The sequence below is a fragment of the Chiloscyllium punctatum genome, chromosome 11, assembly GCF_047496795.1.
Source record: "Chiloscyllium punctatum isolate Juve2018m chromosome 11, sChiPun1.3, whole genome shotgun sequence".
NCBI lineage: Eukaryota > Metazoa > Chordata > Chondrichthyes > Orectolobiformes > Hemiscylliidae > Chiloscyllium > Chiloscyllium punctatum.
This window is the reverse complement of record NC_092749.1, coordinates 98,342,329-98,364,723: the sequence shown is the minus strand read 5'-3', so window position 1 is coordinate 98,364,723 and position 22,395 is coordinate 98,342,329. Positions and strand designations below refer to the sequence as shown.

The 22,395-nt window shown below is 46.7% G+C and overlaps 1 protein-coding gene across 19 annotated transcripts in view; it reads left to right on the top strand.

Annotated features, from left to right (window-relative positions):
* The window catches only part of LOC140483251 (nesprin-1-like), a 585,321-nt gene that overhangs the window by 475,794 nt on the left and 87,132 nt on the right, over positions 1–22,395 (top strand). For 18 of the 19 annotated variants that reach the window (XM_072581374.1, XM_072581386.1, XM_072581377.1 and 15 more), the window contains 4 exons: positions 2,468–2,662; positions 6,759–6,884; positions 7,756–7,911; positions 20,708–20,866. In XM_072581374.1, the coding sequence (XP_072437475.1) occupies positions 2,468–2,662; positions 6,759–6,884; positions 7,756–7,911; positions 20,708–20,866 (636 nt within the window). Of the gene's footprint in view, positions 1–2,467; positions 2,663–6,758; positions 6,885–7,755; positions 7,912–13,943; positions 13,965–20,707; positions 20,867–22,395 lie in introns of those variants that run through there. The other variant, XM_072581384.1, reaches the window with a different exon arrangement.

Sequence of the window (22,395 nt, the reverse complement as noted above, 5' to 3'; positions counted from 1 at the left end):
CTCCCTCCCTCCATTGGCCGGCCTCCAGCAATGGGGACAATCTGTCATTATTCACTGTAATTGCCATCACTCTGACTCACCGTACTGCCTCACATCCTGGAGAGAAACCCGGTCAAAAGGCTTTTTTTTTCCTGCTGTGTCATCGAGCATCGTTCTGTTTTTAATCCCATTTTCCTGCAGTTGCCCATGGTCTGGTATTTCCAGTGCCGTCTAAATATTTCTTGAAGACTCCTGCCTGTGTTACCGTGACAATGGTGGTAAGTTAGGGACACCCCTCACCCTGTGGGTGTAAAGATATTTCCTCAGCTTCCTGACCACATTCCACTCTCCCGGTTCCTTTGGCTTTGTTATGTCTGACCTGATGATGTAATCCTCCTCACCAAAGGTCCAGATACATTTCCCTTATCCCTCAGTGAACAGCGGTGGTTGGCAGGCCCATGGTAGTGACTGTTCCACTTCTGCTGTTACCTCCTACCCTCCCTCTCAGAGTCAGGATAGGATCCCCTTGTCCTCCCCTTCTTTCAGACCGGCTCCTGATTGCATAGATCCCCCTCTGCCATCCTCCCGAAGGGAGCCAGGTTAGAGCTGGAGCCTAGATGTTATAAACTTGAAGCTACTGTTTGGAGTATCTCACATTACAAAGACACCCCTCCATACTGACCAGCTGCAGTTTCAATCTGCTCCAATATACAGGAGTGCATGAGAATCCCTGGTTCATGTCCACTACCTGAATTCAAATAGACACTCAACATCCATGACCTGCCAACCTGAAACCAACAAATATGTATTACTTTCTTCATGTTCACTCCCTAATGGCCTGGTCTGCTCTCGGTCACCCCCAGCACCCAGGTAACATCCAGGGCACTGCAGATGGAACATCCCCTCCATTTCCCTCCTCCATTCTCCTCATGCAAGACTGCGCTGGTCTCCTGTGACGAGCTTGTATTTTAGTCTACTGCCTCCGTTGCTTGTGATGTGGACCCCTGTCTTTCATTTTGAGGTTTGGGATTTGCCGGCTGTTTCGCAGGCGACTGTCATGGTCAGTCTCTGCCCTGTTCCCACACTGACCCCTTGGCCCTCAGGCCTTGGTGCACTGTTCCTGTGAAACTCAATGCAAGGCTTTTGAGGAGAGACTTCACAGCCTTCCAGACTCAACACAAAGTTCGACAATTTCAGATCTTAATTGTACCTTCCTTCCCTTCCCTTCCCTTTTCTCCTTCCTTCATGATGTGTGTTTTGGGTGGTATCCATTCTGTTCTTCCTGTTCAGGCCTGCTCTAATTCTACCTTTCGTCCCTTGTCCTGTGACCACGGTGAACCTTGATTGTATCAAACTGTCCTGTCTCTTACGTCCATATCTCCTTTCTCCTTGCTTTTGGGAGCAAGTGAGGACCACAGATGCTGGAGATCAGAGTCGAGAAGTGTGGTGCTGGAAAAGCACAGCAGGTCAGGCAGCGTCCGAGGGGCAGGAGAGTCGACGTTTCAAGCATAAGCCCTTCGTCAGGAATCATCATTCCTTTTAGCATTTAACCAAAGGCTCTTTCCTCCCTCTCCCTTATCTCTGCCTCTGGGATTGTTTGAAACCTTTTTACTTCTCTCATTTATTCCAGTTCTGAACTGAAAAAACCGACCTGACCCATTACCTCTCTCTCAGTCTCCAGTGATGCTGCCAGACTTGCTGAGTATTCCCAGCATTTTCTGTTTCTTTTTTAATTCTGTGCTACTGTAGCACCGCCCAACTCTGCACCTTCTAGTATGTTCCCTTCTTACTGTTCCATTTCTTATCATCACTGTTCACTGTGCTGCTTAACGGAGTCCAGGATAACTTGTTGTCTGGCCATCAGTTTGGGTGTTTAAGTGTGGTCATTGCTGGCAACAGCCCTTGGACATTTGGCCACCCTGACTATCACCTTCACTCTGCGATCAGTCTACTGACATGGGCCTCAGACACTTTGCATAAGCTTGGGATTAATGTTCTCTCTCTCTCATTCTCTCTCGCTCTTGTTTTCTCTCTCTCTCTCTCTCTCATTCTCTCGCTCCCACTCTCTTGCTCTCGTTCTCTCATTCTTTTTCTCGTGCTCTCTCATTCTTTTGCTCCCACTCTCTTGCTCTCGTTATCTCTGTCGTTCTCTCTCTTGCTGTCTCTCTTCTCTCTCCTCTCTTCTGCCTCTCCTCCCCTCTCTCCTCTCTCTCTCTCCTTTCTCTTCTCTTTCTCTCTTCTTTGTCTGTCTTCTCTCTCTCTCTCTCACTCTTTCCCCCCCCCCTCACTCCCGTCTCTCTCTCCTCTCTTCTTTTTCTCTCCCCTCTCTCTCTCTCCCCTCTCTCTCTGTTCTCAGTCTCCTCTCTCTCTCCCTCCTCTCTCTTTCTCTCTCCCCTCTCCCTCCTCTCTCTCTGCTCTCTCTCTCTCCCCCCTCCCTCCTCTCTCTCTCTCTTTCCCCTCTCTCACTCTCTTCTCTCTCCCTCTACAGCTGAAGGAGAAGGTGCTGCAGCGTCAGCAGGGGAGTTACATCCTGACAGTGGAGGCTGGGAAACAGCTCCTGCTGTCTGCTGACACAGAGGTCGAGGCCACGCTGCAGGCTGAACTCACTGACATTCAAGAGCAATGGCGGGCTGCCAATATCCACCTGGAGGAACAGAGAAAGCAGCTGAACCTCCTGCTGAAGGTGAGTGGCAGCAGCGCAGCTCACTCCCGTCACGTGCCATCGTTGTCGAGTCGTGAAGGACCGAAACCATCCCGAGTCACGCCAGAGCAAGAGCGACGTGGGAGTGAGGGGTCAGGCAATATGCTGTGACAGACAAACGGTGATGGGAGGGGAGTGAGAAGGATGGAGTGGCGGACAGTAGGAACGGAATGAGGAACGGGGAGAGAGTAACAGGCTCGCGTCAAAAAGATGTAATGAGTTGGAGAATCCAAACAATTCGGGCCTATCCTTCAAATGCTGGAGAGCCAATTGGTCTGTGTCAGTGCTCCCCCTCTGATGGTCAGTGTGGAGCGATGGGAACGTGTCCCTCTATAAAGGGGTCTCCCCTCTTCCCCCCACCCCCCCCCCCACCCAAACCTCCATCATCAGGGATCTGGGGAGGAGAGTGGTACACACAGCAATACTACACAACATTAGACTGAGGATGTTCACTGATTGCCAGGCCACTTGTAGACTTTGGGGCCCGGGGGAGGAATTGGTTTTCCACAATGGTGTTGAGTGTTCACATTGGCATTACCTCTTTGGCTGTTTGAAAGGGCTCCCCTAAAAGCTTTAGTTGCACTCCAGCCCCACGCTCCTGACTCCAGAGCGCCCCAGGAGGGCGGGAGCTGGAAACATGGGAGGGTCTCCTGGTGAGGTCTGCTCCTGGGCCTGGCCAAAGTGGCCTTCAGCCGGTCCAGGCAGCGGCCTGAGGAGAGGGTCATCATATCAGAGTGCCTGCCCCTGGTTTGCAGTTAGATTCCCATACAGGTCCCATTGTGAGGGAACGAGGAGTGCGGACTGGTATTGGAGAGGCTTTTAGAGACCAATGGGCAGGCTGGAGCGCACCATCACTGCACAATGTTACTTTGATAAGTTTCCAACCCACTTCTCTAAGTTTCCATTATCTGATAGATCTGATGTTAATGCTCGGTCCAAACCATTGTACAAAGTCCTCCACAGTTAATATTAGAATGTGATCTGATGGTTTCAAATAGAACCATCTGAGGAAGTGACCAAAGTAACCTGTGTTTAGATTCTGGCAATGTTACAGGAAACTCCACTTCCAAAAGCAGTCACTTCTCACGAGAAGTCAAGTTATGAGCAAAGTTCTCTGGGTTAGCAACCCTTGGATACACTAACTTAGGCTGCTCAGCTGCTGGGTGTGGGTTTAAATCCAGGCTTCCTGACAAGTTACCTTACTTGTGCATTGGTTTTCACCATAACTCTACTTCCTGTTGCACTCGAACCCACATTAATAGTCTCGTGTGTAGTTCACACTTATGGTAACTTCCTGTCAGATTTTAATACCAAGACTAAATTATATCCTGTACTCGGCCAAGTGCAATACCACAGGCAATCTGTCAGTGATATCATTGTGTGTGTGTGTGTGTGTGTGTGTGTGTGTGTGTGTGTGTGTGTGTGTGTGTGTGTGTGTGTGTGTGTGTGTGTGTGTGTGTGTGTACACACACACTCTCCACTACAGGCAATCCCTGACACGCTCAGTATCCTCTTACGTTTTCTATGTTATTGTTCTGATTGGTGATCTCAGTGTAACCCACGGGGAAGGGTGTTGGCAGGTGTGGTTTAACAGGATGGAATGGGCTGTCTTATTCGTTGTAAAGATCTAATGATCAATCACTCATCAGGAACTGATTAACTCAGTAAGTTAATTTGTTTAATGTAGGAAAACACATGGCAAGTTATGAAGCAGACACTCTGAACCCATGATCACTACAGTCTAAGTCAGAAGTCACCTGAAGCCAGGTTATAGTCCAACTGGTTTATTTGAAATCATAAGCTTTTGGAGCGCTGCTCCTTCTTCAGGTGAAGTTCACTATAACCTGGTGTCGTGCGACTTATGACATTGTCCACCCCAGTCCAACACCGGCCCCTCCACCACACCACTACCATCTAGATTGACAAGGCTGGCAGATGCAAGGGAACACCACACTCTTAAGTTCCCATCCAAGCCACTCACATGGAAATATATTGCTGTTCCTTCAGTACTGCTAGGTCCAAATCCTGGAATCTCCCCCCCCCCCCCAAACAGGCCATGGTGGACCAACCTGAACTGCAAGGGTTCAAGATGGCAGCTTACCACCATCTTCTCAAGAGCCACTAGGGACAGGCAGTAAGTGCTGGCCCCTTCAACGTTGCCTGCATCCCATGAATTAAAACAAATAAATTACAGCAAAGCCACTGACTTATATGTGGGCAGTTTGCAGTCCCAAAGGTTGTGGACTCTGCCGGTCTCACAGGCAGAGTCACAACCTTATACACACACAGCACAAAGCGAACTCTCCGAAAGGCAAGATGTGCTGTGGCTCACCAACACAGTCAGCATGTGTACATCGGGGTTTCAAGTGCGTCTGAATGTTCCTGTGTGGAGAAAGATTGACAGATTTTAAATATTCCCTGGGACTGAAAGACCCGGCAGTGGGCTGGAAGCTTGAACTGGGTACTGGAGATTCGAATCAAGATTGGAGTGGTGCTGGAAAAGCACGGCAGGTCAGGCAGAAACTGAGGAGCAGGAAAATTGACATTTCAGGCAAAAGCCCTTCGTCAGGGATGGGAAGCTTGAGCATCCAGATCCAGCAGTAGTTGTGGGAGGGATAGGAATGCTGCCCCCACCTCCCCCCCCCGCCCCCCCCCCCCACCCCCAGGAAACCCCTGTTCCTCCCTCCCTCTTGCTGATTATAACCCCTCCCTCTCTCGCTCGCCTGCTCTCACTTTGTAACCCTTGCACCCTCTGGAAAGCCAATAGCTGGGAGCTCCCATCTAAATGTCCCAGCATGGGTATTCCAGCCCTATCGGTGGCCAGGCTGGTTCCGGAAGCACTGAAGCCTTGCCAGGCCTTATCTTGAGCAACCATGCTGTCCACTGCCCTTCCTGTACTGGCTACATTCCACCCCCACCCCCCACCAGTCCTTTGCGAACAGTGTTGAGAGGCCTGTCATTGTTGGAATGCTGAACACTTACAGTGAGTCCCAACTCCAATTGACGTTATTCATACGCCACACTGGCACAGTAGCTCTCAATGCTGAGAAAACAATCCATGGAAACAGACCCTTCGGTCCAACCAGTCCATGCCGTCTGTAATCCCGGACTAAACCAGTCCCACCTGCCTGCTCCTGGCCCATATCCCTCCAAGGAGAAAGTGAGGACTGCAGATGCTGGAGAATCAGAGTCGAAAGGTGTGGTACTGGAAAAGCACAGCAGGTCAGGCAGCATTTGAGAACTAGGAGATCCAATGTTTTGGGCATACGCTTTTCGTTCCTGATGAAGGGTTTGTGCCCGAAACGTTGACTCTCCCACTCCTCGGACGTTTCCTGATCTGCTGTGCTTTCCTAGCGCCACACCTTTTGGCCCATCCCATATCCCTCCAAACCTTTCCTATTTGTGAACTTGCCCATATGTCTTTAGATGTTGTTACTGTTCCTGCATCCACCGCTATCTCTGGAAGTTCATTCCACACACGAACCACTGTCTGTGCACAAAAGTTGCCCCTCGTGTCCTTTCTAAAACATCCTCCTCTCCCCTCAAAAATATGCTCCCTGGTTTTGAACTCCCCCCACCCTGGGGAAAAGACCATTCTTATTCACCTTATCTATGTCCCTTGCAATCTTATAAACTCTCGATAAGGTCACCCCTCAGCCACCTACACTCCAGTTAAAAAAAAGTCCCAGTCTTTCCAGTCTCTATACCTTCCATTCCCGGCAAAGTCTTTTCTGAATCCTTTCCAGTTTAATATGTCCTTCCTATAACAGAATAGCACACAGTACTCCAGAAGAACTGGTTAAGAGTTTGAACAAAAACCACTTTCTATTTAAAAGGAGTTGACACGGCAGCATTGAACCACCTTGGATGTGAGCTACCAAGTGCAGGTAGTGACTTCTCTTGCTCATATACTGTTTTGTATTTGGCTAGCTCAGCTCCACAACTTTTCAATCCAGCTCTACCCCTGCAATCCTATCGAGCAAGAGTGTGGTTGAGCTGAAATGAAATGTTCTGTTGTGCTCACCGAATCAATCTTTTCTCGAAGTTTCTAATCAATATCATCGATCACCTTCCACAGGACTGGGAGCGGTGTGAGAAAGGAATCGCGGATTCTCTGGCCAAGCTGAGATCTTTCAAGAGAAAGCTATCGCAACCCCTCCCTGATCATCACGATGAGCTCCACACGGAGCAGATCCATTGCATGGTAAGGTCTTACTTTCTGCTTCGTTCCAGTTCTAATGTTTCCTCATCACCGTTGTATGAAAGGGGAATTCTCCGCAGTCCTTGTTCAGCCCAATGAAAGCCAACTTTGAGAAGCTGGCTATTAAAAATCAAGAGATTGCAATAAGTGCTGGAAAATAGTGTTGAGTCACCATAACCTAGTGGAATGGATAGAGCAGGTTCGAGGGTTCGAATGGTCTGCTTCCTGTTCCTGTTTCCTCCCGTTTATTTCGTATTTATTCATGGGATGTGGGCGTGGTTGGCTAGGGAGCATTTATGGCCCATCCCTAAATGCCCAGGGGGTAATTAAGAGTCAACCATGTTGCTGGGGTCTGGATTCACATGAAGGCCAGACCAGATGAGGCCAGATCCTAAAGGATATTGGTGAGTCAGATCCGTTTTTCCTGACAATGATTATCGTTGGGCTTTTGATTCCGAACTTGTTTTGTTTCACTGAATTTAAATTCCACCACCTTCTGTGGCAGGATTGAACCCGGGTCCCCAGAATGGTGCCAGGGTCTCCGGATTAGTTGGAGAAAGTGAAGGCTGCAGATACTGGAGAATCAGAGTCGAAATGTATGGTGCTGGAAAAGCACAGCAGGTCAGGCAGCATCCGAGGAGCAGGAGAGTCGAGGTTTCAGGTCTAAGGCCTTCGTAAGGGCTCTCCTGCTCCTTGGATGCTACCTGACTTGCTGCACCTTTCCAGCGCCACCCTTTCTGTCTCAGGACTAATAGCCTAGTGATAAAGCCAGGAGGCCGTCATCTCCCCTGAAGCTCCACACGAAAGGGCCCAGTGACTGGGCTTTGTGAATCCAGTCGATCTCACCAGTAATGGTTTCACTGTCTCCCTGCAGGAACTGGAAAGCTCTTTTGGAGGGTGGACTGATGACCTGGCCCACCTTTCCTTTCTGAAAGAGACCTTATCCAGCTACATTCGCGCCGATGATATCTCACTGCTCCAGGAGCGGATCGAGCTGCTGCACAGGCAGTGGGATGAGCTGTGCCATCAGGTAAGGCCGTGTGTATGTGTTGGGTGTGTGTGTGTGTGTGTGTGCGCGCGTGTGCGCGTGCGCTCAACAGCATCTCCAATCAGCAGTGTCAGGGAGTCTGTAGGAATCAAATGATCTACTTTAGGTGTTTGCACTTTGTTTCCTTTTAACTTGCCCTTAGTGTCTAGTAAGTTAAGAGCATTAGTAAGACCATTCAGCCCTTCAAGCCTGCTCCACTATTCAATCCGATCATGGCTGATCGTCCAACTCAGTCCCCTGTTGCTGCCTTCTAGACATACCCTTTGTCCCCTTGAGCCCTAAGAACTTATATCTAACTCGTTCTGGAAAAAAACATTCAGTGTTTTGGCCTCAACAGCTTTCTGTGACCGAGGATTCCACAGGCTCACTGGTGTCTGGGTGAAGACGCATCTCCTCAGTTCGGTCCATTCCCTCTCAGCCGCTCCGCCGCTCCGATGTTTTGCACACGGCAATCTGATTGTGGCATCGACTTCCGGTTCTGGAAGATTAGCGGGAACGTTAATCCTAAATGGCCTGCCCTGTGTCCTTAAAGCGTACCCCTGGTTCGGGGCTCCCTAGTTATCAGGAGCATCCTTCCTGCGTTTACACTGTCTAGTCCTGTTAGAATTATATCAGTTCTTATGAGATCTCCCATTTGTTCTTCTAAAGTCCATTGAATGCAATGCTAACTCTCCTCCAGTCTCCCTTCATGTGTCAGTCCTGCCATTCCCAGGAATCAGTCTGGCAAACCTTTTGTTGCACTCCCTCGATAACTAGAAATTGCTCAGCTCACTGTGGAAGTTATTCTGTGGAGTGTTGGTAATGACTGGCTTTTGTACAGTACCTCTGTGTCACTTCCTCTTTTGTTTAAATCTGGTGAAACTCCGATCCATTGGTGTAGAGAGTGGGACCTCGCATCTAAGCAAATACTAACCAAAGTCATCTATGAGAGCTTACTATTTAGAAATTGTGATCTTGGATGGAGTCATGGTCCAACCAGTCTATGCTGACCTTGATTCCAAATGAATTAATCCCACCTGCCTGCGCTTGGCCCATATCCCTCCAAACATTCCTTATTCATGTGCTTATTCAAATGTCTTTTAAATATTTTAAGTGTACCTGCATCCACCACGTCCTCTGTAAGTTCATTCCACACACAAACCACACTCAGTGTGATTTTTTTTGTATAAAAAATCTGCACCTCATGTCTTTTTTAAATCTTTCTCCTCTCGCCTTAAAAAAAAATATGCTGCCTGGTTTTGAAATTCCCCACCCCAGGGAAATGGCACCTGTCAATCACCTCATCCATGCCCCTCATGATTTTATAAACCTCAATAACCTCCCACGCTCCAGTGAAAAACGTCCCAGACTCTCCTTATAACTCAAACCCTCTATTCCCAGCAACATCCTGTTAAGTTTCTTCTGAACCCTCTCCAGCTTAGTAATATCCTTCCTCTAACAGGGTGACCCGAACTGCACATAGTATTCCAGAAGAGGCCTCACCAATGTCCTGTACAACCTCAGCATCACATTCCAACTCCTGCTGTCAAAGATCTGAGCAATGAAGGCAAGCATGTTGAATGCCTTTTTAACCATCCTATCTTTATGTGATACAAACTTCAAAGAATTATGTACCTAAACCCCTGGGTCTCTCTGTTCCCCCCATACTATCCAAGGCCTTGTTTTTAATTGTAGAAGTCCTGCCCTTGATCACTTTACCAAAGCGCAATCATATTTATCCAAATTAAACTCCATCTGCCACTCTTCAGCCCATTGACCCAATTGATCAAGATCTCTTTGTAATCTCAGGTAACCTTCTTCACTGTCCACTATGCCACCGATGTTGGTGTCATACACAAACCTACTAACCACACCGTCTACTTGCCCATCTAAATCAGATGTATGTTGATATTTCAGGATCTTTCACCACGTCCCTTTCGCTGTCCACTTTAGATGTAGTGGCTGTGACAAAGTTGGTTCCGTGCCCCCCTCTAACTCTGAAAGTTGGTTTACTCCTTAGGTTTGGGCACATGGACCGCTCTGACGTTGCAGTATTGTACACAGAGACTGCAGCAATATTGGAGGCAAAGCCTTTTGGATGAGGCTTTAAACAGGCTTTCTCTTTAGATGTAGAATATCCAGCCTGGAAGAACAGAGAGAGCACGAACTGCTGTCCTGACCAATATTATCCCTCAATCAATCAGAACAGCTGGCCATTTATCTCGTACTGTATATGGGATCTTGCTGTGTGCAAATCGGCATTCATATTTCCTGCATTACACTTCCAAAATGCTTGCTTGACTGACATGCAGTTTAGGTGCGTTGAAGTCATGAAAGGCTTTATATAAATGCAAGTCCTTACTTCATCTATAACAGGAAGTGGTATCCAACAGATCACTTCTGTAAAGGTATATTGGCTTTACGTTATAACGTGTCCTTGGCTTACCATAGGAAGGCCATCTGCTGAGTTACTCTCTGACCACTGGTGTAACTGTGGCTTCATACAGATCACCTGATCCCTAACCAGGCAGCTTTAGGAATAACTTCTAAGGTACGCTGTGGCAAACGGAATTTAAATAGCTGTCTCTGCCAAAGCTCAAATCTAGGGCTTAGTGAACACTCCTCAATAATATGCTGAGTTATTAATTTTCTACTCAAAATAGAATGTCATTTTGAACTCTGTAATGTAGTCAAAATTACATGGTGCATTTTGTCCTCTTGAGGCCACTATACACACAAGTACCAGCAGAGGGAGTTTGCTGCAGAGGGATCATACAGGGTCCATGTTTAGAAAGTCTCGTTCTAGATGGTTCTGGCTCAATGTAGAATAGTTTCTGGCCCAAGAGCTTCTCTCACACAGCTCGCATTTACTTGCAACTTGCAGGAACCTTTTGGTTGGTTATTTAAGAGAGAACAGGAGTTCTATGTGAACAACACCAAAAAAAAGTTCAACCAGTCATTTTGTTGCTCGAGAGCCCTTTGCACATTAGCTGTTGCAAGCATTCATCCACCTGCTTTCAGATCACCTTGCAGGGTAGCGTTTTGGTCAACAAGTAGCACCTCTCATGAGAATAAACATGTCATTTGGTATTTTTGGTCAGGGATCCTTCATCAGCGGTGGAGAATAATACAACAGCTTGAAAAAAACTGGGGAACGGGGTGGGGGAAGATTGAATAGGAAGCATCCAGAATTGGAAGAACTCGGCTAGATGCGAAATGCCTGCTAATATTGTAAGAGGCGCTATGTAAATGCAAGACTGTGTGGCCATTCTCATTAAAGCCGGTTGGTTTTCAGCTGAGTTAATGCAGGTGTGTTAGCAGCGCCGCCTCCTGGTGTCTGCCTCTCAGTACAGAGCTCTCCTCTGCGAAAATATTCAGGGATTCCCAAGGCCCATCACTGTGGAAAAGTGAGTTTTGTCTCCCTGGACTCTCTGTCCTAGAGAGCCCTGGAAGGTTTAGCTGGAGGGGATCAGCTGGCTTTGCACTGGATTGAATTTGATTTGATTCAACTTATTATTGTCACGTGTACTCAGGCACAGTGAAAGGTTTTACATGCAATGCAGGCAGATCATACCGTACACAGTGCGTTAGGGGGTACGAGAGCAGAGCAAGGAATACAACATAACGGCTGCAAAGAAAGTGCTCAAAGACTGAGGTCAACATTAAATTTAAAGTTGGACGGCTCCATTCTGAGATCTAATAACAGCGGGGAAGAAGCTGTTCTTGAACCTGTTGGTACATGTATTTAAGCTTTTGTATCTTCTGCCCGATGGAAGAGATTGGGAGAGATGATGACCAGGGTGGGAGGGGTCTTTGATGATGATGGCTACTTTCCCGAGGTAACGAGAGGTGTAGATGGAGTCAATGGATGGAAGGTTGGGTTGCGGGATGGACTGGGCTGTGTGCACAACTCTCTGTAGTTTGTTATGGTCCTGGGCAGAGCAATTGCCAAACTAAGCTGTGTTGAATCCAGATAGAATGCTTTCTATGGTGCATCTGTAAGATTTGTCTTTATGGACAATGATGATCTGACAGCGTTGGCACCAGACTCTCAGAGTGTCAACTGGTTTAGGATTCATTTGTCAGAGAAACATTTCAGACCCTTATGGCTTTGGCCATCTCATCAGTGACCTAAACTCATTGGAGTTTATAAGAATGGAAGATGATCTTATTTAAATGTAAAAATGTTTTTTAGATTAGATTCCCTACAGTGTGGAAACAGACTCTTCAGTCCAACCAGCCCTCTGAAGAGTAACCCATCCCTCTCTGACTAATGCACCTAACACTATGAGCAATTTAGCCTGGCCCATTCACCTACCCTGCACATCTTTGGACTGTGGGAGGAAACCAGAACAAGCCCACATAGATACAGGGAGAATGTGCAAATTCCACACAGACAGTCACCCAAAGGTGGGATCGAACCGGGGATCCTGGTGCTGTGAGGCAGCAGTGCTAACCACTGAGCCACTGTGTCACTCCACCCTTTGTCAAGCACTGCCAAGGTCGATACTGTTGTAGTGGAATCTAACACTAGCAGCAGAGTTTGAAAGGAGGAGGTCCCCATTTAGATCTGAAATGCAGTGGAATTTCTTCTGTCGGAGGGTCATTTGTCTTTGGAATTCTTTTCTCCCCAGGGCAGGGGAGGCCGGCTCAAACAGTATATTCGAGGCTGAATTTGACTACTTTTTGATTGACATGGGATTCGAGGATTCTGGGGACAAGTCACAGTCGTTCATCAGGAATCTTTAATTTTCTTCATTGGATGCAGACGACTGTAACTTGGTTTAGTCGGAACAGCTTAATCTGTGACTAAAAAGTTGTAGGTTCAGGTTACTTCAGGAATTTAAATAAGTCCTAAGCTGAGGTCCAAGTGCAGTGTTGAGGGAGTGGTGCACTGCTGACTGGCCTATCATTCAGAAACACTATTAAATAAGGGCTTCAAGTAACTCTTTGTTCACGCTTAGTGGTAGGAATGAGTAAAAGTTAAAAGTCTGTCGGAGAATGATGTGAGTTTTAAAGCAAGATACTAAAATGCATGTTGAGGATTTAACACATTTTAGCTTTGAGATGTTCCAGTTTTGCCGGGACTTTTTTTTTAAAATTGCAGTTTTCACCTTTTAATAGGAAGCCTTTCAGCATCAAAAGGTTATAAGGAAGCAGGGACATGCGTTTTTCTCCGGCCTGAGACTGTTTCAAAGCAGTTTCCAGCCCAAAAAAAAGATTTTCAGAATTAAATTTATGAAAGTGTGTTAAGATGGAACCTGCACTGGAAAGGTACAAGAGAGACTTCGCAAATTAAAGGCTTACATTGAAATGAGACCAGAGTACACTCCTGGGGCAGAGGAAGGTTTGACGTTAGTGAGTGTTCTTTAATTCACTTGCCTCCTGATTATTAACAGTTTGCAGTAAGACATGGGAAAAGAGAGGTGCAATCATATAGCGCCTTTTCTAACCACAGGATGTCCTTTGATGATTTCCGGCCAACTGAGTACTTTTGGAGTGTAGTCAGTTGCCATAGACAGCAATGTAGTAAGAAATCAGATCATCTATTCTTAGTGATGGTGGTTGAATGTTTAGAGCTGAGCTTGAAACCGTAACCTTCTGTCTGAGAGGCAGACATGCTACACTTCAAGAACTTAGCTTGAAACCGAATTGAATTCTTGGAGGACAGTAGAATGAAACTTGATTAAATCTCTCACCACGTGATGTTCTGTCAAATAAGTGCGATATTGCACAGTTAAAGTATTTCTTTTAAAGATCAACCGTATCACTGAAGAGGCAGAAATCCCCCCCCCCCCCCATTTTCCAGTCCCAGCTCAGTATTTTAATGGTGAGTAACCTGATTGGATGATTAAATCTTTACGAGGTTTTGCATGGCCCTAATTTGCCATGCCATCTCCTCATGCCAGTGTGAAGGTTGCCAGTGGAGTATTCTGCTGCCTCAGTTGTATTCCGGTGCACTATTTGCATCTAACGATACCGCAACAGGAAGTCTGCTAATCTCGGAACCTGGGGAAGGTCACCTGACGGCAGACGATAGAAAGCAATGCGGGCAGGTTAGTCTGGAATGCTTTTGCTGCTCAGTTCAGCTTTTACAATGTAGATCCCGTTCTTTAAAAGATTTTAAGCTGCGCAATTAGAGCTGGTGCCTTGCCCACCTTCTGAGTGCTGAAGCTTCAGTGATGGGATGGGCTTTCAGTCAGGAGGCTTTCAGACCGATGGGTGATGCAGATGTCAGTTGCGGGTGTGCTCGAGAGGTGTAGCACTCAACTTCCTTTCGGCTTCGGTTTGAGTACGAGCAGAGATGTCTACACTTCCTGTCAAATGCTTGAAATCCATGTAGATTTAGACTGATGAGATTTAGTGTCTCAGTTTGATATTTTCAACCAGTATGTAATTGTCTTGTAAATGAGAATAATGTGAACTGAATAGCCCAGGCTGATTTCCTTTTGATAGTTAAACTGTCATTGTGAACAAGGCATGGACGAGTTGATTAAAGTTAGCTCTGTCTCGTACGTAAGCTGCTGTTCCACTGAGATTGTTAGCAGCCATGAAAGTTTGCTGAAAATGATTCCCATTTTGGATTGTGTCGGGAATGGCTGTCCGAAGTTTCTTTGAGATCCGTTCCATTGTTCTCGCCTGGAACCAAAACAATTCCAATTAAATTCATCGGTTATGTTTTCCCTGGAGCAATGTTGAATGTGGCTTTTTACTACAAGTTTGAAATGAGATTGCACCCTGTTCTGTTGACCTGACACTTTTTCACGCAGAGGGTGGTGCGTGTATGGAATGAGCTGCCAGAGGATGTGGTGGAGGCTGGTACAATTACAGCATTTAAAAGACATCTGGATGGGTATATGAATAGGAAGGGTTTAGAGGGATCGGGGCCAAATGCTGGAAAATGGCACTAGATTAGGTTAGGATATCTAGTCGGCATAGACGAGTTGGACTGAAGGGTCTGTTTCCATGCTGTACATCTCTATGACTCTGTGTCACAAAGGTGATTTGTTCCAATGAAATAATGCTGTTCCTTTTTAAAGTGTACTTTGAGACTTCTGTATTGGGAAGTTTAGTGACACCAAGCTGCACTATCACGAGGAATTCAGTGATGGAGGTCTTGTGATCACCCTCTGTAGCTTCAAGCAGGTGGCCACTACTAGGTATGGAGGAGACTTACGAGAATGGTACCGCAGTTTTGTCGAGGGACTGAAGAAGGTGAAATGTTTCTCTCTGGAATGGATTAGATTAAGGGGAGGTGGAGTAGAGGTTTTAAGAATGCTGAATAGTTTTGATAAAGCAGATGGGGGAGACACACTGTGTGCTGGCAGGAGACCACGTAAGGACTCAGAGGGTACAGATTCATAATAACTGGGAAAGAAACATTAAAAGGGAATGAACCTTCATTTTTGTGCTGTAGTTGAATTGTGATGACGTGAGATATGGAAGCTAGGGAACTCAGAAATAAATAGTGTTGTTTGGAAAAGAGTTCAGATTACAGAAGTCTTTAAACGTATAAAAGTTGGTAAATCACTGGGACCAGATCACATGTATCCCAGGATGCTGTGGAAAATGAGGGGAGAAATTGCAGGGTCCCTAGTGGAGATATTTACATCATCGACAGCCACAGGTGAAGTACAGCAAGACTGGAACATGGCTAATGTTGTGCCATTGTTTCAGAAAGGCTGCAAGGAAAAGACAGAGAACTACAGACCGGTGAGCCTAACGTCAGTGGTGAGTAAGTTGTTGGAGGGGATTCTGAGAGAGAGGATCTACAATGCATTTGGAAAGGCAGTAACTGGTTAGAGATAGTCAGCATGGCTTCATGTATTGGATGAGGTGACCAAGAAGATAAATGAAGGCAGAGCAGTAGACATTGTCAGCATGGACTTTAGCAAAGCCTTTGACAGGGTTCTGCAGGGTAGACTGGTTAGTAAAGTTAGATCACATGGGATCCAGGAAAGGCTAGCCAACTGGGTACAAAGTTGGCTTGACAGTAGGAGACAGAGGGTGGTGGGAGAGAGTTGGTTGATTTATTTACTGTTGTCACTTGTACTGAGATAGTGAAGAGTGTTTTTTGTGTGCTATACAGGCAGATAGTAACATGTAATATGCATCAGGGTAACAGAACAAAGTGCAGAATACAATGTTACAGCCACAGAGAAGGTGCAGAGAGAAAGATCACAACCAACATTTGAGAGGTCCATTCAAAAGACTGACAACAGTGGGGAAGAAGCTGGTCTTGAATCTATTTGTATGTGCATTCAAGTGTTTATATCTTCTACCCAATGGAAGAGGATGGACGACAGTATAACCTGGGTGGGAGGAGTCTGTGATTATGTTGGTTGCTTTCCCAAACTAGCAGGAAGTATAGATGGAGCCAGTGGATGGGAGGCTGGTTTACGTGGTGGACCGGGCTGTGTCCATGACTCTCCGTAGTTTCTTGCGGTCTTGGGAAGTGCAGTAGCCATACCAAACTGTGATGCATCCAGATAGGATGCTTTCTATGGTGCATCTGTAAAAATTGGCCATGCCAAATTTCCTTAGCCTCCTCAGGAAGTAGAGCCATTGTTCTGCTTTCTTGACCATTGCATCAACATGGATGGACCAGGACAGATTGTTGGTGACCATCACTCCCAGGAATTTGATGCTCTCCACCATCTCCACCTCAGCACCGTTGATGCAGACAGGGACATTCCCTCAACTCCACTTCCTTGACCAGCTCCTTCGTTTTGTTGACGTTGATGAAGAGATTGTTGTCTTTACACCCTGCCGCTAAGCACTCAATCTCATTCCTGCACTCTTCCTTGTCATTATTTGAGAATCTAACTACAATGGCGATGTCATCAGCAAACTTGTAAATGGAATTGGGGCAGAAATTGGCCACACAGTCACAAGTGTATAAGGTGTCCATTGGGGGCTGAGTACACAGCCTTGTGGGACGCTGGTGTTGAGGATTATGGTGGAGGAGGTGTTGTCCTGTGTTCTTACTGATTGCAGTCTATGGGTCAGGAAGTCAGGGATCCAGTTACAGAGGAGGGAACCGGGACCTAGGTCTCAGAGTTTCGAGATGGGTTTGTTTGAAAGTATGGAGTTAAAGGTGGACCTGTAGTCAAGAAGTTGGAGCCTGATGTAGGTATCCTTGTTATCCAGATGTTCCAGGAATGAGTGTGGGGCCAGGGAGATAGCATCTGCTATGGACCTGTCGCGCTGGTAGACCAATTGCAAAGGATCAAAGCAATTTGGGAGGCTGGAGTTGATGTGAGCCGTGACTGACCTCTCAAAGCACTTCATAATCATGGAGGCGAAAGCCAGCAGTCAATGAGTACACTGCATGCTTTTTTCTTTGGCACAGGATGATGGTGGTCTTCTTGAAGCCGGGGTGGGGGGGGGGGGGGGGGGGGGGTATTCAGATGGTAGGACGGAGATGTGAAGGTTGCCTGTGATTGCTCACACCTGCTGATCCGCACAGGGTCGGAGGGCACGGCCAGGGACTGCACCCGGGCTAGTCACTTTCCGTAGGGCCACTGTCAAGAAGGCCAAGCTAACAGGTTCATGCGAAACTGTGAACTAGTCGTTCAGAGTGCAGGTTGTAACCAGTGGTGTCCCACGAGGATTGGTGCTGGGTCCCATGTTGTTTGTCATTTATATAAACAATTTGGATGAGAATGTAGGAGACATGGTAAGCCAGGTCAGCGGATGGCACCGTAGTTGGTGGACTATCAGACAGTGAAGGTTATTTCAAAGTATAATAGGATCTTGATCAACTCGGCCAGTGGGTCAAGAAATGGCAGATGGAGTTCAATTTAGATTAATGCATTTTGGTAAGAACAACCAGGGCAGGACTTACACAGTTAATGGTAGGGCCTTGGGGAGTATTGTTGAACAGAGAGACCTTAGTTCATCAGAAGTGGTGTCACAGGTATACAGGGTGGTGAAGAAGGCATTTGGCACACATGCCTTCATTGAATACAGGAGTTAGGATGTCATGTTACTGCTGTACGATTCATGAGTCAGGCCACACTTGGAGTACTGCATATACTTCTGGGTGCTCTGCTATAGGAAGGATATAATTAAACTGGAAAGGGTTTATAAGGATGTTACTGAGACTGGAAGGTTTGAGTTATGGAGAGGCCGAAGAGGCTGGGACTTTTTCCCTGCACCATGGGAGGCCAAGGACATGACCATCTCAAGGTTTATAAAATCATGAGGGGCATAGATAAGGTGAATGTCCGAGGTCTTTTCCCACTGTAGGGTATTCCAAAACTAGAGGGCATAGAGTTATGGTGAGGAGGGAAAGATTTAAAGTAGAGCGGAGGGCAACCTTTTCATGCAGGCGATGGTGTGTTTATGGAATGAGCTGCCAGAGGAAGTGGTGGAGGCTGGTACAATGACAACATTTAAAAGATATTTGGACAGGTACATGGAGAGCAAAGGTTTAGGTCCAAACAGACGCAAATGGTACTAGTTCAGTTTAGGTCAGCATTGATGAGTTGGGCCGTAGGGCCTGTTTCTGTGCTGTACGACTTTGTGAATGTACCACCAGATAGCCTGATAAATTTTAATAAAAGCTTGCAAAAGGAAATTGTAAGTATAGTTCAACAGAAGAGATTTGGAGAATTATGTGGAAGTGCAGGCTGACGAACTATCTTGTTCAAGGAACCAGAAGTGCTATGATGGGCCAAATGGCCCACATCAGTGCTTGAGGATTCCAAAATGAAGCTCAGTTTACATACCGACAGGAAGATGACTGCTTTGGGATGGTTCCCGTTCACCATGTTTGTACATCTTCTTACGTTCCCTGTCATTGCAACTTCACTCCAGCTGGAAGGTGAATGTGTTCAGATGGTGCTCCCGGTTGTCAGCTGCGATCCAGTGGGAACGTGCTCAATTCTGAGTCAGAAACGTTGTGGGATCAAGCCCCAGGTTAGAGATTTGAGTCTGCCATCTGACTGAGCACTTCAGGGTAGGCATTTAGAAGAGAAATATTGTTCTTGTGAAACTCTTCCTATTCAACAAACACCTGGAAACTCACCAGCTTTAGGACATCTGGGTTCTGCAACTTATTTAAACCAATTGTAAAGGGAGCACAGCAACTTGCCTGAAAATTGAGCTGTAATTGTAATTCCTTGTGTTCGTCGTCAGATAGTGAACATCACAACCAACTTCAAAAATGTCCTCAATGTCTGCTGGAGGAGACATCATCTGAACTTCTTAAAATGCAGAGCCTTAAATGTGACACCCATATTAAGGAGTTCACTTATTCAAACAACCAAGGGGTGGTTTCCTTCTCCTACCAACCATCACGTTTCACAATGTCTTCTTGGTGAGCCTGTTTTATGTGGATTGCCCCCTAACATTAGTGAGCCACCTTCATGTACCGTTGCTGTCAATCTGCTGAAGCTCATCCCTTGGTGCTGTCAGCACAGATATCCCAGGGATATTCCCAGTACCAGTAAAGACATGGTGATGTATGCCTGAGACAACCAAACAGTGGCTTGGCAGAGATGCTGTCCTTCTTGCATCTCCTTGCCTGTTTTGCTAGATAGTTTGGGTTTGGAGGCTGTGGTCAGAGGAACATTGCCGAGTTATTGCCGTACATACAGATGTTACACACTGCAGCCACTATACACTGGCGTTGGAGGAGAGGGAATGTTGCAGTAGTTGCATGGCCTGCTGACCAAAGGGATTGCTTAGTTTCACACGATATTGGGTATCTTGGATTTTATTGGAGCTGCATTTATCTAAGGCTACAGAGAATTCCACTACCTTACTGACCTGTACCTTGTGGATAGTCTGTGTACCCTCCTCCTGACCTGACCTGTACCTTGTGGATAGTCTGTGTACCCTCCTCCTGACCTGACCTGTACCTTGTGGATAGTCTGTGTACCCTCCTCCTGACCTGACCTGTACCTTGTGGATAGTGTGTGTCCCCTCCTCCTGACCTGACCTGTACCCTGTGGATAGTGTGTGTCCCCTCCTCCTGACCTGACCTGTACCTTGTGGATAGTGTGTGAACTCTCCTCCTGACCTGACCTGTACCTTGTGGATAGTCTGTGTCCCCTCCTCCTGACCTGACCTGTACCTTGTGGATAGTCTGTGTACCCTCCTCCTGACCTGACCTGTACCTTGTGGATAGTCTGTGTCCCCTCCTCCTGACCTGACCTGTACCTTGTGGATGGTGTGTGTCCCCTCCTCCTGACCTGACCTGTACCTTGTGGATGGTGTGTGTCCCCTCCTCCTGACCTGACCTGTACCTTGTGGATAGTCTGTGTCCCCTCCTCCTGACCTGTACCTTGTGGATGGTGTGTGTCCCCTCCTCCTGACCTGACCTGTACCTTGTGGATGGTGTGTGTCCCCTCCTCCTGACCTGACCTGTACCTTGTGGTTAGTCTGTGTACCCTCCTCCTGACCTGACCTGTACCTTGTGGTTAGTCTGTGTACCCTCCTCCTGACCTGACCTGTACCTTGTGGATAGTCTGTGTCCCCTCCTCCTGACCTGACCTGTACCTTGTGGATGGTCTGTGTACCCTCCTCCTGACCTGTTGGGTTTCTGGAAGAAACTGGGCAGATGGTTAACCAGCATGCTACCGGGACGGAGTCGAAGTTTTGATTCAGTGGCGTGGTTAGTTTCTGTTTCTCGACGGGAGGAGTGTTGGGTCAGCAAGGTTCCGAGTCATGTTGTGTCCCGTCAGCGGAATGATATCTCGGCCCATTAATATTTCATGTGCATTTCTGTGTGTTTGTTTTTTTTGTGTGTAACAAGCTCTGGTGCGATCCTCTGGCTGTTGTATGTTCCCAGGTCTCATTACGCAGACAGCTGGTCACCGAGAAACTGAACGAGTGGGTGCTGTTCAACGAGAAGAACAAGGAGCTGTGTGAATGGCTGACCTTGATGGAGAGCAAAGTATCACAGAATGGAGACATCAGCATCGAGGAGATGATCGAGAAACTGAAGAAGGTAAACTCTGAAATGCCACCCAAGGTGATTTCACTATTGGTTATTCATTCCCATTGTTTAAAAACACTAACCCCACGTTTCCTTTGAAGGTGTAGATGGGTAATTCCCTGTCTGGGTCTTCAGATTTTTGTTTTCAAAACGTAAAGAACTTAACGCATTATCTCGTAGAGATTTGTCTGAAAAAAAAAACCCAGCAACTGTGAATGCTGGAAATCAGAAACCAAAACAGGGAAAACTCAGCAGGTCTGTGCAGAGAAAGCAAATTTCACATTTCAGGTTCAGTGACCTTTCTTCAGAAGAGTTCTGAAGTTGGACCTGAAACGTTAACTTTGCTTTCTCTTCCCAGATGCTGCCAGACCTGCTGAGTTTTCCCGGCCATTTCTGAGATTTGTCTAAATCAGCTACTAATTGTAAAATGGAACTTTGTCATGGAATCTCAACAGTGTAGAAGCAGGCCATTCAGCCCATCAAGCTCATACTGACCTCCCATCCCTCAAACCTGCACATCCCTGGACACTATAGGCAATTTAGCATGGCCAATCCACCTAACTTGCACATCTTTGGACCCATGCAGACGCAGGGAGAATATACAAACTCCACACAGACAGTCGCCTGAGGCTGGGATTGAACCCAGGTCCCTGGCGCTGTGCTAACAGCTGAGCCACCATGGTTGGCTAAGGAAGGCCTGCATGAGTCCAACGTGTGGAATACACTAAAATGATGTGCTGTTGGAGCCTCTTGTCAAAGAACTTCGGGGTTCAGTAAATTAGTCCCTCGCTTATGAACAAAATCAGTATTCCGCCTGATGGCTTTCTCAACAGGGATGCGCTTTGATATTTATTTGTGGGGAGAGCAAAGAGCATAAAATTAAAGCCCAGGCTCAGGTGTACAAAATCCTGATTAGGCCCCAATTTGGATAACTGTGGGCACCACACCTTAGGAAGGACATATTGGCCTAGAGGGTATGTAACAAGTATGATACCTGGACTTCAGGGTCTAAGTTACGAGGGGAGATTATACAAGTTAGGCCTGTTCTCTTTTAGAAGGTTAAGGGATGATCTGATCGAATACTTCAAGATATGAACAGGAAACGACAGGACAGGATAAATCAAGATAAGCTTTTCCTACTGATTGGGGATTCTAGAACTCAAGGACATAGTCTGACAATCGGGCCATACTGTTCAGAAGAGATGTTAGAAACACACAAAGGTACAGAGAACCCTCTACCACAAATAACAGTTGTTGCTAAATTAATTGCTTAACAAAAACTTATCCATCTCAGATTTAAAATTAACAATGGTATTAGGGAATATGGGTCAAAGGCAGTTCGATGGAGTTAGGCCACAGACCAGCCTTGACCTCATTAAATAGTGGAACAGGCTTGAGGGGCTGAATGGCCTTACCCTATTCCTATGATCTTATGGAGGTGCCATGGAATAGGCAGCATGATTCCTCCTTATTCTCTGTCTTCCGCCCTTTCTCCCCCTCAGCCCCAAGACAAGAATGGGAGACTGTTACACATTGGATTC